General features: G+C 58.1%; 3 protein-coding genes across 12 annotated transcripts; 2 read left to right on the forward strand and 1 right to left on the reverse strand.

Moving 5' to 3' along the window:
• Nucleotides 1-1470: 1470 nt before the first annotated feature.
• Nucleotides 1471-5983, reverse strand: LOC107198746 (zinc finger protein 787-like). 3 transcript variants are annotated; one of them, XM_019005416.2, is made up of 4 exons: nucleotides 5906-5983; nucleotides 5352-5534; nucleotides 3461-3553; nucleotides 1471-2705 (listed from the first exon to the last, which is right to left on the reverse strand). In XM_019005416.2, exons 1-4 carry the CDS (start codon nucleotides 5934-5936, stop codon nucleotides 1990-1992), a joined length of 1023 nt encoding a protein of 340 aa, XP_018860961.1. In that variant the 5' UTR covers nucleotides 5937-5983; the 3' UTR covers nucleotides 1471-1989. The 3 variants fall into 3 exon arrangements, with proteins under 3 accessions (XP_018860961.1, XP_018860960.1, XP_018860963.1); XM_019005415.2 differs by having other exon boundaries at nucleotides 3410-3553; XM_019005418.2 differs by lacking the exon at nucleotides 5906-5983 and adding an exon at nucleotides 4090-4146 and having other exon boundaries at nucleotides 3410-3553; nucleotides 5352-5440.
• On the forward strand, nucleotides 5612-9757 carry RNF212B (ring finger protein 212B). Of its 7 annotated transcripts, none has more exons than XM_015615924.3 (11): nucleotides 5612-6300; nucleotides 6696-6844; nucleotides 7215-7267; nucleotides 7376-7450; nucleotides 7546-7661; nucleotides 7959-8007; nucleotides 8134-8209; nucleotides 8304-8346; nucleotides 8455-8506; nucleotides 8587-8635; nucleotides 9584-9757. In XM_015615924.3, exons 1-11 carry the CDS (start codon nucleotides 6092-6094, stop codon nucleotides 9733-9735), a joined length of 1023 nt encoding a protein of 340 aa, XP_015471410.1. In that variant the 5' UTR covers nucleotides 5612-6091; the 3' UTR covers nucleotides 9736-9757. The 7 variants fall into 7 exon arrangements, with proteins under 7 accessions (XP_015471410.1, XP_015471411.1, XP_015471412.1 ...); XM_015615925.3 differs by having other exon boundaries at nucleotides 8146-8209; XM_015615926.3 differs by having other exon boundaries at nucleotides 8206-8209.
• A 406-nt stretch (nucleotides 9758-10163) lies between these two features.
• Nucleotides 10164-12731, forward strand: ASB8 (ankyrin repeat and SOCS box containing 8). 2 transcript variants are annotated; one of them, XM_019005419.2, is made up of 3 exons: nucleotides 10164-10540; nucleotides 11006-11154; nucleotides 11835-12731. In XM_019005419.2, the coding sequence occupies exons 1-3, from the start codon at nucleotides 10402-10404 to the stop codon at nucleotides 12465-12467; spliced, it is 921 nt and encodes a 306-aa protein (XP_018860964.1). In that variant the 5' UTR covers nucleotides 10164-10401; the 3' UTR covers nucleotides 12468-12731. The 2 variants fall into 2 exon arrangements, with proteins under 2 accessions (XP_018860964.1, XP_015471415.1); XM_015615929.3 differs by having other exon boundaries at nucleotides 11050-11154.
• The last annotated feature ends 561 nt before the right edge of the window (nucleotides 12732-13292 follow it).

Here is a 13292-nt window from a genome sequence, read left to right on the forward strand (position 1 = left end):
TCACATATACACACACACAATATAACCATAATACATCTACTAAATACATCTCAATTATATACTTGATTATATAATGGCTTACACAATTCATAAACAACTATGAGCCAAAAATCATATTCCAAAGATCAATTCCTGTCCCTTGCCAATACCTACCGTAAAAACCAGAACAGCTCCACAGGTTTTTGGATTCTGCATCCAGCCCTCCCAGGGAATTTCCTGGCAGCTCGGGGTCCCCTCTGGGGAAGGGTACCCAGCACGAGCCCTCCCCATTCCCCGCTCACCTTGCTCCTCCAGCGCAGCGTGTGCGTTCCTCTTGCGGGGACCTCGGCGTGCCCCAAGGGACATGGGAGCCCCCCAGTCTCCACCCCGCCCCCCTCAGCCTTTTGCTCCTCACTCCCAAAGAAGGCACAGAACAACTCCAACTGCCCTGGACAGCAGCACCTTGCTTTGTTGGAACTCTGTCCAGGTATAGACCCCTCCCAAAAAGGAGCTCTGCTGCAACAAGAAAGGGGGGCAGGTCCCAGAAATCCCTCCCCCAATTTTGACCCCTGACCTTTGACCTCCAGACCTTTGACCCCCACCCTTTTGATTCCCTGACCTTTGACCCGACCTTTGACATCTGACCCCTGACCATTTCGCCCTGACCTTTGACCCCCTGGCCTTATTCATAACACTAACCCTTGAAGTGGTGGTGGTTGTGTTTTTCTGGTTCAGATTTGGTGCTGTGCATTTATTTTTAGTTAACTATGGTGCATGTGTATTTCTGGTTCAATGTGCTGGTCTGCAGATGCATTTTGGGCTGAATATGGTGATGTGCATTTATTTGTGGTTAAAAATAGTTGTGCTCATGCATTTCTGGTCAACTGTGGTGCTGTACATTTGTGTGGCTTTTGGATGCTGTGCCATGCGTGTTTTGGCGGGCGCATGCGGTGTTGTTTTTTTGGAGGGCTCCGTCACAACTGCACCCACAGATTTTGGGATCCTCCCTCCTGATTCTGGGGTCCCCCAAGCCCCCTCCCCACTAATGTGGGACCCGTTTTGCCCCCTTCAATGCCCTTTCCAGTTTTGGGTTCCCCTCGACCCCCTCCCAATTTGGGACCCCTCCATGATCACCTTCCCAGTTTTCAGACCCCTTCATTGATTCCCAAAATCCTCCCGTCATCCTTCCCACAGCTTTGCAGGGATTGAACCGGGACCCCACCAAACCCTTGGGCCCCCCAAAATTTCCCCCCCGGGGCTTTTTTGTCCTCCCTCCCCCAGGGGTTTTTACTCTCCCATACGGGGTTGTCCTCACCCCTCTTTGGGGCGCCCACCCACACTCCATTTTTGTCACCCCCCCAAAACCAACGCCCAGGTCCCCCAAAACACAACTTTATTCGCAGCCCGTCCTCGTCCATGCCCCCTCCCCACCCCACCGGGGCGTCCCGGTGTCACCCTCCCCGCCTCCCCCGAGGGTCCCCACCCCCACAGGGGCATCCTGGTGTCACCTCCCGCCCCTCGTGTCCCTCCCCCCTTCCCCTATTTACAGCTCTGGGATGTGGCACTGATGGGGGACAGCAAGGGGCACCGAGGGTGACCCGGGGCACGGGGTGAGCTTGGGGCCATCAGCTCTGTGTCACTCCACTCTGTCCTGTCCATCTTGGAGTCACGGTGTCTTGTCCCGGACCAGGTGCCTCCTATTGTCTCCCAGCTCGGTGTCACCACGTCCCATCACCTGTGGCACAACTCTTGTGACCTCAGCTCTGTCACCACATCCTGCCCACAAAACACTCCCTGTGTCCTCTGGCATGGTGGCACCGTGTCCCCTGTCTGTGGTACAGTCCCTGCGTCCCCCACCAGGGTAGCTCACTGTCTGTGTGTCCCCGCAGGATATCAACAGCTGCCAGAGCATTGTCCAACTGTCCTTGTGTCCCCACCGTGGTGTCCCCTCAGGGCACGAAGAGCGGGCAGTGTCCCACATCTTGGTGCCATTGTCCCCACATCGTCCCCTCAGGGCACAAAGAGCGGGCGGTGCCCCCGGCGGTGCCTCCTGAGCGCGGCGCTCCGGGCGAAGCTCTCCCCGCACTCCACGCAGATCAGCGGCTCCTGCCCGCGGCCGCTCTCACCCCCCGCGGGCCCCTCGCCCTCGCCCCCCACCCGCGGCCCCTTCAGCGCCCTCGAGGCACCCGCGGGGTGGGCGCAGCGCCGCGGCCGCGCCGCCCCCGGCCCGGCGTGGGTGCGCTGGTGCTTGATGAGGTTCTTGCTCTGCGTAAAGCTCTTGCCGCACTCGGCGCAGCCGTACGGGCGCTCCCCGGTGTGGATGCGCTGGTGCTGGATGAGGTTGGAGCTCCAGGAGAAGCTCTTGCCGCAGTGGCCGCACCTGTACGGCTTCTCCCCGGTGTGGGTGCGGCGGTGCTGCACCAGGTGCGAGTTCTGCGAGAAGCTCTTGCCACACTCGCCGCAGGTGCTGGGCCGCTCGCCCGTGTGCGTACGCTGGTGCCGCAGGAGCTTGGACCAGTGGCTGAAGCTCTTGCCACACTCGTTGCAGATGAAGGGGCGCTGGCGGCCCCCACCCCGGCGTCCCCCGCCCTCCTCAGAGCCGCCCGGGGCTGGGCCGGGGGTCCCGCGGGGCGGCGGGGGGCGCAGGGGGCTGTGCGGGATCACCGTGCGGATGATCTCGTGCGGCAGCACCTCGGCCTCACCGTCGCTCACGATGCCGTCGTCAGCTAGCAGGGGCACGGGGAGGGGGTGAGAGCACAGAAGGGGCTGGGCCTCCTCCCCAAATGTTCGTTGTGACCCAAAAAGAGGCTGGGCCTTCTCCCCGAATATCTATTGAGGCCCAGAAAGGGGTTGGACCCCTGACCCAAATGTTCACTGCACCCAAAAAGGAAATGGACCCCCTCCTCAAATGGTCATTGAACCCCAAAAAGTGGCTGGACTCCCGACCCAAACATTTGTTGTGACCCAAGAGGGGCACAAAATGGGGCTGTGGCCCCTCCTGGTGTCCAGTGCACCCCAGAAAGGGGCTGGACCCCACCCCAAATGTTCACTGTACTCCAAAAAGGGACTGTGCCCCCTCCTGGAGTGTCTGGACTCCCCCCTTTCTTGGGGGGTCTGAAACCCCCCTTAAAAGTGTTTTGAGCCCCCATCAAATGTCTCTATCCCCTTCCAGTGGTATCTGGAGACCCCCAAAAGTGCCTTGAACCCCCTCCCAAATGCCCCTAGCCCTTTCTTGGTGCATCTGGAGCCCCCCCCAAATTTGCCTGCAGCCCCCAAGAAGAGCTCATATACATCTCCAGGGATGTCTGGATCCCCCCAGATTGCCTGTGCCCCCTTCTTGGGGTGCCTGAAGCCCCCCAAATTTGTCTGCAGTCCCCCTGAAAGTGTCTGGATCCCCCCAAAATTTCCTGTTACCCCCTTTGTGGATTACCTGGAGTCCACCAATCACCCCCCACACATACTTTAGGGGTTCCCCCCTCACCAATGAAGACCCTCCGAACCACGTCCCCCTCGTCCGAGTCCTGCAGTTCCACCACGTCTGGCTCGTCCTGCTCCATGGGGGCTCCCAGGGGGGCTGCGGCATCAAGGTGGGCCCTGAGCACACCCAAAACCCCTTGGGACCCCCTCCAACCCACAATTCCGAAGGATTGTTTGCATCTTGGTTCCTCTTGTGCCCCCCAAATTTCTCAGTGTGATTCTAAAATCCTTCTTGTGACCCCAAATCCCTCTGGATGACCCAAAATTCCTTTTTTGCTGCCCTCAATTTCCCTGTACCCCCCCTCCAAATCCTTCTGTGTTACCTCCTCAAACCCTTCAGGGTGATTCCAAATCCCCTCATGCCCCCCCAAGTCTCATCCCCTCAAAAACTTCTGTGCCTCCCAACCCATCTGTTCCCCCCCAGAATTTGTGTCACCCCAAATCTCTTGATGTCCCCCCTAATCCCTCAGTGTAACCTCAAACTCCACCACATGATCCCAAATCCCTCTGTGCCCCCTCAAATATCCCTGTTCCCCGCAAAATCCCTTTGTGTCCTCCCAAATCCTTCTGTGTGACCCCAAATCTCTCTATGCCCCCCCCAAATCACCCTGTACTCCCCAATTCTGCCCCCACCTGCTCTTTGTGGGTCTTGGGGGGTCCCGCAGATGCTCCAGACTCAGCCCCAAAAATCTGGGGGGGGGGGGAAATGGAGAGAAGCAGATGGGGGGGGATCACAAAGGGGGCGGTCACCCAGTGCCCCCCAAAATTACCCGATGCCCCTCAAATTACCCCCAGTCCCCCCATTTTCCTCTTCCCCCTTTAATTTTGGGAAGGAGGCACAAAAGAACAATAGAGCCCCAGAAACCTTCTCCAAAATTCACTCCCCACCCCAAGTTCAATACTGAGGGGGGACTCCCAGGTTTTTTGAGGGGTCCCCACTCTCTGCCCCTCCTCCCAAAACAGTTCATCCACAGCCCCCCAGCCCTCCAAATCCAACACTGGGTTATCCCAAATTTTTTGGGGGCTCTCCCACATTTTTCGGAGAGGGTCTCCACTCTCATTCTCCCCTCTTCTGCCCCCCGAAACCAGCACCTGATCCCACCCCCCAGGCGCAAATCCCTTTCCCTTCCCATCCCAAAGCCAAGACCGTGGTTATCCCCGACTGCGAGGGGGTCTCCTAAATTTTTGTGGGGGGTCCCCACTCCCCTTTTCCCCTCTTTTCCAAACCTAAAAACGGCACCATCCCCCTCCTCGTCCATTGCCGCCCCCCTGCCGTTGCCTTCTCCCTCCCAAATCCAAGATCGGGGGTATCCCAAATGGGGGAAGGGTCTCCTAAATTTGGGGAGGGGGAGTGATTTCCGCTCTCCTTTTTCCATCTTTTCCAACCCAAAAAACGGCACCTCATTTCCACTGCCCCCCCTGCCCCCGGCTCCAATCCATCGTTCTTCTCCATCCCCTGGGTATCCCCAGTTGAAGGGGGGCGGTCTCCCAACATTTTGGGGGGGATCCCCGCTCTCTTCCCTCCCCTCTTTCACCCCCAAAACCTGCCGTTCATACACATCCCACCTGCCCCAAATCTTTTGCCAGTCCTTCGCCATCGGCTCCCCATCCCATATCCAAACCCGGGGGTATCTCCAATTGGGATGGGGGGGAGATCGCCCAAATTTTTTGTGGGAGGGTTCCCACTCTCCTTTCTCCCTCATTTCCAGCCCCACAACGGCACCCCCGCCCCCGCCGTCGCCTCCCGCATCCCAAATCCAACATGGGGGTATCCCAAACTGGAGAGGGAGTCTCCCACATTTTTTGGGGGGAGGGAGGCTTTCTCTGCTATTTCCCCTTCCCTTCCCCCCTAAAAACGGCGTCTCCCTCCCCTCCCCCCGCGCCCCCCGCCTCACCTCGGAGGGTCCGCGGTGCGGGAGGGGCCGGGGGGATTCCGGAGGGGCCTGGGGGTGGCTCCGAGGGTCCCGTCGGGCTCCGGGGTCCGAGGGGGTCGTGGTGGGGGCGCTCCCCGGTCGCGAGGCGGGCGCGGGGCCGGGAACAGGAAAGTCCCGTCATCCCATTCCCCGCCGGATGCGCCACTGGGAAAAAAGCGGGGAAAAAACGCTGGGAGAAGAGGGGGGGAAACCTTGGAAAAACAGGAATTTGGGCGGGGGGAACCCCTAAGGGGAAAAAAAGGGCGGGTCCCGGCACGGACGCCCCCGAGCCGCCCGGTTTTGAGTGGGGGGCAATTGTGGGAATCGCCCGAATTGTTGGGGGTTTGTTGTTTTGGGAAGGAGGGGGCTGTTTTCCAAGCGGGAAATGGAGCTGGGGGTGGGGGGGTGGACAGGGTGGATTTGGGGGGAGTAAGGACAGGGGGCTCCCCCAAACTTCCCCCCCCCGCCTTCCTGCTTTGTGTAACTGCAGCGACGCGTTTCCTGCCCCCCCGGGAATTAAAAATGGTTGGAATTACGCAACGAGGGCGGAGGGCTCGGCAGCGGCATCCAGGGATTCCGGGAACGCTGGGATCGGGGCTTCAGGGTGTCCCCTGCGCCCCTCTCCCCCAAATCCCTGATTGACCCCCCCCCCCAGGGGTTTTATTGGGGCGTTTCCTGCCCTCCCCCCGCCCCCGGGAATCAAAAATGGTTGGAATTACACAATGGGGGGTCCCGAGATAGCGGGACTGGGGGGTAGCAGGACCGGGGTTTTTAAGGTGGCCCCTGTGCCCCGCCAGATTCCCCCCTCACGAGGGCCTGGGGGTGCATTTCTGCCCCCCCCCCCCTCCCCCATCCCTTCAATTAAAAATGGTTGGAATTACACGACGAGGCCAGAGGGTTACACAGTGGCATGGAGGAATTTTGGGATCAGGTAATAGGATTGAGGTTCTGGAGTTCCTCCTGCACTCTCCAAGCCCGGAGCCCTCTCGTATTTCCTGCTCTTTCTTTTTCTCTCGCTTTATGCACCGTTTTTCCTCTTACCTATCCCACCCTTTTCCCCCTCCCTTTTCCCACCCTTTTTCTTCTCACCTTTCTTTCTGTTCTTTCCCCTCAGGTTTCCGCCCTTTTTCTCTCTTTTACTGCTCTTTTCCCCACCCTCAACTTTCCCGCCCTTTTTCCCCTCACATTTCCCGCCCTTTTTCACCTCAGCTTCCAGCCCTTCTTCCCTCACATTTCTGACTCTTTCCCTCTCACGTTTCCATCCCTTTTTTCTCTCAACTTTTCCCACCCTTTTTCCCTTCACCTTTCACCCTCATTCCCTCACAGGCTCTCACGTGTGGAGATATCAAAGGCAGCTCCTCACCCCGGTCCTGCCATGGACTGGTTCCACTGCGCTCGCTGCTTCCGCCAGGATGGCACCCAGTTCACCATCACCAGCTGTGGCCACATCCTGTGTGAGGGCTGTGGGGGCACAGGTAAAACTGAGGAAAACCCCCAATTTAAGCCCTTAAAATGCTGAGAAAGGGAGAGTTTAACTCAATTTAATCCCTTAAAATGAGGGGGAAAGGACGGGTCACCTCAACACAAGCAAATAAAATGGGCTCTGCCCTCAATTTAAACCCCTAAAATATCTGGAAAAGAGGGTTTGCCCTCAATTTCTATCTTTTGAATGATGGAAAAAAGAGGATTCGCCTTCAATTTAAACCCTTAGCATTGTGGAAATGGAGGATCCTGCTTCAATTTAAAATCCTAAAATGAAGGGAAATGGCCTATTTCCCTCAAGGAACACCATTTTGGGGACTTTCGGACATCTTTTTCTCTCACTTTTTTCTCCCCTTCCTACAGGTCCCTGCCCAGTCTGTGCCACCGCCTGTCGCTACCTGCCGCTATCCCAGCAGGCCAGTGCCCACCACGTTGTGCCCCATGTCCACTTACCGCTTCCCACCCTTTTCCCCTCATGTTTCCCAGCCTTCTTCCCATCCTTTTCACACCCCCATGCCCAACAGATGCGCCCGGAGGTGAAGGTTTTCTTCAAGAACCCAGTGGCCATCGCCCTCAAGCACCTTGCCCACGTGATGCAGGTGAGGAGGACACAGGTGATGGGGGATGAGGTTCCACTGCTGTCCCCAACCCCACACGCTGCAGGGTTATAAGGGGGTGGACCCACGTCCCGCAGGTATGGCAGTTCCAGAAGGCACAGGCACAGCTGCTGGTGGACTTACACCGGGACAAATCTCAGCAGATGCAGGCGGAGCTGGAGAAGGCCAGAGAGGAGCTGAGGGAGACGAGGAGGTGAGGGGGATGCCATCGTAGGGGGTCCATACCTCCATCTTGGGCTCCTCTGGGCACGTGGGTGAGGCAGCACTCCTTGGTCAACATCTTGGTGAGAGTCCTCGTCCTTCTGGGCACTTTCTTGGGAGGGTCTTATCCCTGCTTGGCTGCCACATTGGTGACAGCATGTTTTGCTATTCACTGACATCTTGGTGGGCTTCCACATCTTTGCTCTTCCCCCTTCAGTTGCCCTATGGGGGGACCCCCACCCCAAATAGGGGAAATTCACACCCCACGTGAAATTCTCCCACTTCCCAGGGAGCTGGAGTCACTCCGCCAGGAGAATGCAGAGCTGCGCCGCATTCAGGTGACCCCCAAAGTCCTCCTTTCCCTTCCCTGGCCCCCAAAAATGCCCCCCAAAGTCCCTCTGCCCCTTCCCTCACCCCCAGACTATCCCCCCCAAACTTCCCTCCCTGCCAAAACTGCCCTCCAGATCTCCCCACAGCTGTCCCCGGGATGGCGCTGGAGCAGCCGCAGCAGCACCCCCCGTCCCTCCCCCACACAGTCAGGTAAGTGCCTGCCAAATTTTTATGGGGATCTTCCACACTCTAAAACCCCTCCTTGCTCATAGGCATCCCCCCAAATTTTCCATCTCCATTCCAGTCACCCCCCAGCCCCGCCGGCAGCTCAGCAGCCAAGTGGTCAGGTAAGGGAGGGGCATCCTAAATTTAGAGTGTGGATCACTCTGAATTTGGGTTGGGGATCCCCCAATTGCACAGGGGTGTCCTCCAAAGCTCCTGCCCCTCTTTTGCAGCCGCTTAGCCCCACTGGAACCCCCCCGGTCCCACAGCACCCCAGGATGGCAGGTGAGACCTCACCCCAAATGGGGGCCACCCCACAATAGAGGGGTTCCCATAATGATCTGCAACCCCCCCCCCCCCCCCAGGCTGGTGTAGCCTACCGAGATTCAAGGACCCCTCTGGCCTCCAACGTAGGTGAGCAACCCCAAATCCTACGGGATTTACCCCAAAGCAATGCCCCATGCCCTGCTATTCACCTCCAAGCCCCGCCCCCTTTCCTCATCTCCAGGGAGGGACCCCAGAAGTTCATATAGGACCTCAAACACCCATGGTGTGGCCCCAAGTCCCTGATCTCCCCCCATAGAGACCCCAAACCCCCTGATCTCTCCCCATGGTGACCCCAAAACAAAACCCCCAATAGTACCTCAAACCCCCATGGTGTGACCCCAAACCCTTGATCTCTTCCCATAAAGACCCCAAACCCCCACAGAAGGAGCCCAGAGCTCCCCGAACCCCCTGCAGGACACCAAGCCCTCCCAGAGAAGCCCCTCAGTGCTGATCCCGATCTATGGGGTGACCCAAAATCCCCCTAATGCCCTTTCCCCCCTTAGTGCCCCCCCGGGCTGGGACAAGTGTGGAGCAGGTACTGGGGGCACTGGGAGGGGACTGAGGGCCTTGGGATAAACCAGGAGATGCAGAGAGGGGGATCTGGGGGGACTGGAATAAGCTGGGAGGAGATATGGGGAGCACGAGGAGGGACTTGGGGGCAGTGGTGGGGGGGTGGTTACTGGGAGGGATTGGAATAAACTGGGAAGGGTACCTGGGGGGGGACTGGAAGGGGGGTTGGCTACTGGGAGAAAAATTGGGTTCCTGGGAGCACTGGGAAGGGCGGTGTTTGGGCTACTGGGAGGGGTGCTTGGTGTTACTGGGAGCACCCCAGCTCTACCCCTTCCCCTTTGCCCCTTCCTTATTCCACCCCTTTTCCTTCTAAACCAAGACAAAACCTCCGAATTCTGTAGTTATTCCCCAAATTCAGTAGCCGCCCTCGCCCGAATTCGGTAGCCAAGCACCCCCAAAATTCAGTAGCCACGCCCCAGAGTGCGGTAGCCACCCCGAAATTCGGTAGCCAGTTCCTTTATGTAGGGCTCTGCTCTGAGGCCGGCGAGGGGCGGGCGCTCCCAGTGGGACAGCAATCCACGACCATAAAGGACAAACAGAGACCTTTGAAGGGATCCAAGGCTCCTGGACAGGAGCTCCGGGAGATCCCTGGAGGTGGCTGGGCGCAGGAGAAATAAAAATTAATTTTAAAAATGCCAATTTTTGGGTTCGAGTCCCGTTTGTGGAGTAAATGGCGTGGCCTCTACCGCGCGGCCCCGCCGGTTGAGTTGTCGGTGCTGCACCCCTATTGGTTGTTGGCTCGGTGTGGGTGTAGTCTCAGGGTAAAGCGGAGTTTGGGGGGAAATGGAGGGAATTGGAAAAAATGGGGGAAACTGGGGGGAAATGGAGGGTTCCGAGGTGGTCTATGGAGGAGGGGGAGGGCTTCCGTCATCTGGGGACAGCGCGGATTGGTGGAAATCCGTTAGCGGGCGCTGCTCAAGGGCGGCCGGTGCTGGGGATTGAAGAAAAGGAATGTAGGGCTGGTACCAACGGGGTAGACGGAGCCGGATTGGTGGCGAAGAGAGTGGGACGGGGCGCCTGAAGGGACGTCACTTCTGGCTAGCGGTATTTCCGCGTCCTGTTTGGCCGGCGGTCGCCGCTGATCCTGGAACGCTCCGGGAACGTTCTCCCTGGCCCCCCCCGAAGCGCCTCGGGGTCCTCGGAACCGCCTCAGAACCGCTCCGGAGCCACTCAGAGTTCCTCCGGAACACCCGCGGCTCCACCTCCGCACTCTCCTACGGCTCGGCCCGGGCCGGGCCGCTCCGCCCCGCGTCCGGCGCGGGGCTCGGTGGGGCCGGCCGGGGATGCCGCGGTGCGGCCCACGCCATGTGGTACATCATGCAGAGCATCCAGAGCAAGTACTCGCTGTCCGAGCGCCTTATCCGCACCATCGCCGCCATCCGCTCCTTCCCCCGGGACAACGTGGAGGATCTCATTGGTCGGGTGAGCCCCTGCGGCCGGGACATCCCCCCCGCTTCCGCGGCCGGGCCGGGCTGCTTGAGTCCCTCGAGCGCTCCGGCTCCCTCTGACGAGCACTGCCGAGCTATCCCCGGCTGTCCCGGTCCCTGCGAAACGACCGTGAGGACTTCCTGGAGGGGTTTTCGGGTCCCCAGAGGAGAAGATCAGGGCATCTCCAGTTGGTTCAGAGACTCCAGGCTTTTCCTTCCTTTCCGGACCCCCGGGGCTGGGGGGGATCTCCGGGCACGTTTGCTGACAGTGAATTGGTAAAACACAACCGAGAGCCGGTGTTAAGACCGGGAGTGTCCTTGTGAACGAACCCACGAGATATCTCTTAATTAAGCCCTTCCGAAGGGGTGGGATTTTCTGACGCCGAGGCAGTTCCTGTCCTCGGCATTTCCTGCAAACCCCCGGGATTTGTGTGAACTAACCCTTTCCCATATGGGATAGGAAGGGGGGTGTTCCTGAACCGGAGGGGTTCCTGTGCTCTCCAGGGCGCCGATGTGAACTGCCTGCACGGCACCCTCAAACCCCTGCACTGTGCCTGCATGGTGGCTGATGCCGACTGCGTGGAGCTGCTGCTGCAAAAAGGAGCTGAGGTAAAGCTTTGGGAAAACAAAAAACGGGTGGAAAACACTGAGAAGAGGGGTGGGGAAGTCAGGAGGAGCTGATAAGCAGCTAGGGTTAGAGCTGATGGGTTTACGTAGGATTTTGAGAAAAAGTTTCTCCCCCGGTGTCATGGGGGCACAACCTCCAGGGACTGGGGTTTGGACAATGCTCCCAGCGTAGGGGGGGATTTTTGAGTCTCCTGTGCAGAGCCAGGGCTTGGATTTGATTATCTTTGTAAGTCCTTTCCAGCTCAGGATATTCCATGGGTTTGTATCCCGTCACAAGGTGGCAGCGGGGGAAGGTTCATTGTGTCAGCAGTGAGGGAAGTTCTGGGCAGGGAGCGAAGGAAGGACAGAAACCTGAATTATTGTGCTGAGCTGTTGGGGAGGGTGAGGGGGGAGAATTAAAACCTAAATGTTTGCACTGAGGTTTTGGGAAAGTGAGGAGGTAGGATTGAAACCTAAATTTTTGCGCTGAGATTCCAGGAGGCTGGGAAGGAAGAATTAAACCCTAAATTAGCTGGATTTTTTACCCTGCTTTCCCCTGTCTGCTGGGCTGAAACCCTCCCTCATTTTTCCTTACATTTGGGATTTGTGACTTTTGTTCCCTTGCTGCCGGATCCAGCTGCAGGTCCGCTCCCTGACCCCCAGACCTTTATTTTCTCCCTCAGGTGAACGCCCTGGACGGATACAACCGCACAGCCCTTCACTATGCAGCAGAAAAAGATGAAACCTGCGTGGAGATTCTATTGGAGTACGGAGCCAACCCCAACGCCCTGGATGGCAACAAGGACACGCCGCTGCACTGGGCGGCCTTCAAGAACAACGCCGAGTGTGTGCGGGCTCTGCTGGCCAACGGCGCCCTGGTCAACGCCCTGGACTACAACAATGACACCCCCCTGAGCTGGGCGGCCATGAAGGGCAACCTGGAGAGCGTCAGCGTTTTGCTGGACTTCGGTGCCGAGGTGCGCGTGGTCAACCTGAAGGGCCAGAGCCCCATCTCACGCCTGGTGGCGCTGCTGGTGCGGGGCCTGGGCACGGAGCGTGAGGATTCCTGTCTGGATTTGCTCCACAGAGCCACAGGACACTTTGAGCTGCGCAAGAACGGGAGCCTGCCCTGGGAGGTGGCCCGGGACCCGCAGCTGTGCCAGCGGCTGACGCTGCTGTGCTCGGCGCCTGGCACGCTGCAGGCGCTGTCGCGCTACGCCGTGCGCCGCTCGCTAGGCCTGCGCTTCCTGCCCCAGGCCGTGCAGCAGCTGCCGCTGCCCGCCTGCCTCAAGGAGTACCTGCTGCTGCTCACCTGAGGAAGGGACACCTGCCCTTCCCCCAGATTGGCCCTTGCTTCTGGGACAGGTTTCCTGCTCGCTTCGTGATTCACCGGGTTCCTCTCCGAGGCTTTTGTTCCCCTTGGCCGCCCAGGACCCTGCTGGCCCCTTACACTGCCTCCCTTTCCTCCTCCTGCCCCTTCCATTTTGTCCCCTTTGCTTCTCCCCCTTTCCCCCCCTTTCACCCTCCTGCAATGAACAGTCCCCCTCTGATGGCAAATTATATCCCAGCTGTTGGATTAATCGGTTTTTCCCTTTTTATGTTTTTTTTTGCCTTGTGAAAGGAAGGATTCAAAGGAACATTCTCCTTTGAGGAAAAACCCAAGGCAGGAAATTGAGGGCTGGGATGCAGAGAAATCTTGTGGGATGTGTTGTCCGGAAATCAAAGATCCGGGTGTTTCTCCAGCACAGAGAGGGAAGTTTTCAGTTTATCCATAATTTTTATGCTGCATCAAGAGTGAAACCACCTCAAAAACTAAAATTTTGCAGGGCTTGAATTCTTGTGGGTCAAGGAAATCTCCACAGAGCTCCACATGGAGCTGAGGACTTCCTTCCCACTTCCTCAAGCTCTTCCTGAGGTTTCCCACCAGGAATTCACCCTTTGGTGGTGGTTTGGGGGTCTTTTGGGGATCTATTCCAGGATTCAATGGCAGAGCAGCTCTCCAGGGTGAAGCCAAGCAGCTAAAACTGTCATGGTAATTTTCTGGGCAGAACTTGGGGATGAAAGTTCAAATTCCACCTCTTTTATTCTTCTCTGTTATGCTGGGCAGTGAAATACTGAGGATCGGGAGGGATTTGGGGTCA

The sequence above is a fragment of the Parus major genome, unplaced genomic scaffold, assembly GCF_001522545.3.
Source record: "Parus major isolate Abel unplaced genomic scaffold, Parus_major1.1 Scaffold299, whole genome shotgun sequence".
Taxonomy (NCBI): Eukaryota; Metazoa; Chordata; class Aves; order Passeriformes; family Paridae; genus Parus; species Parus major.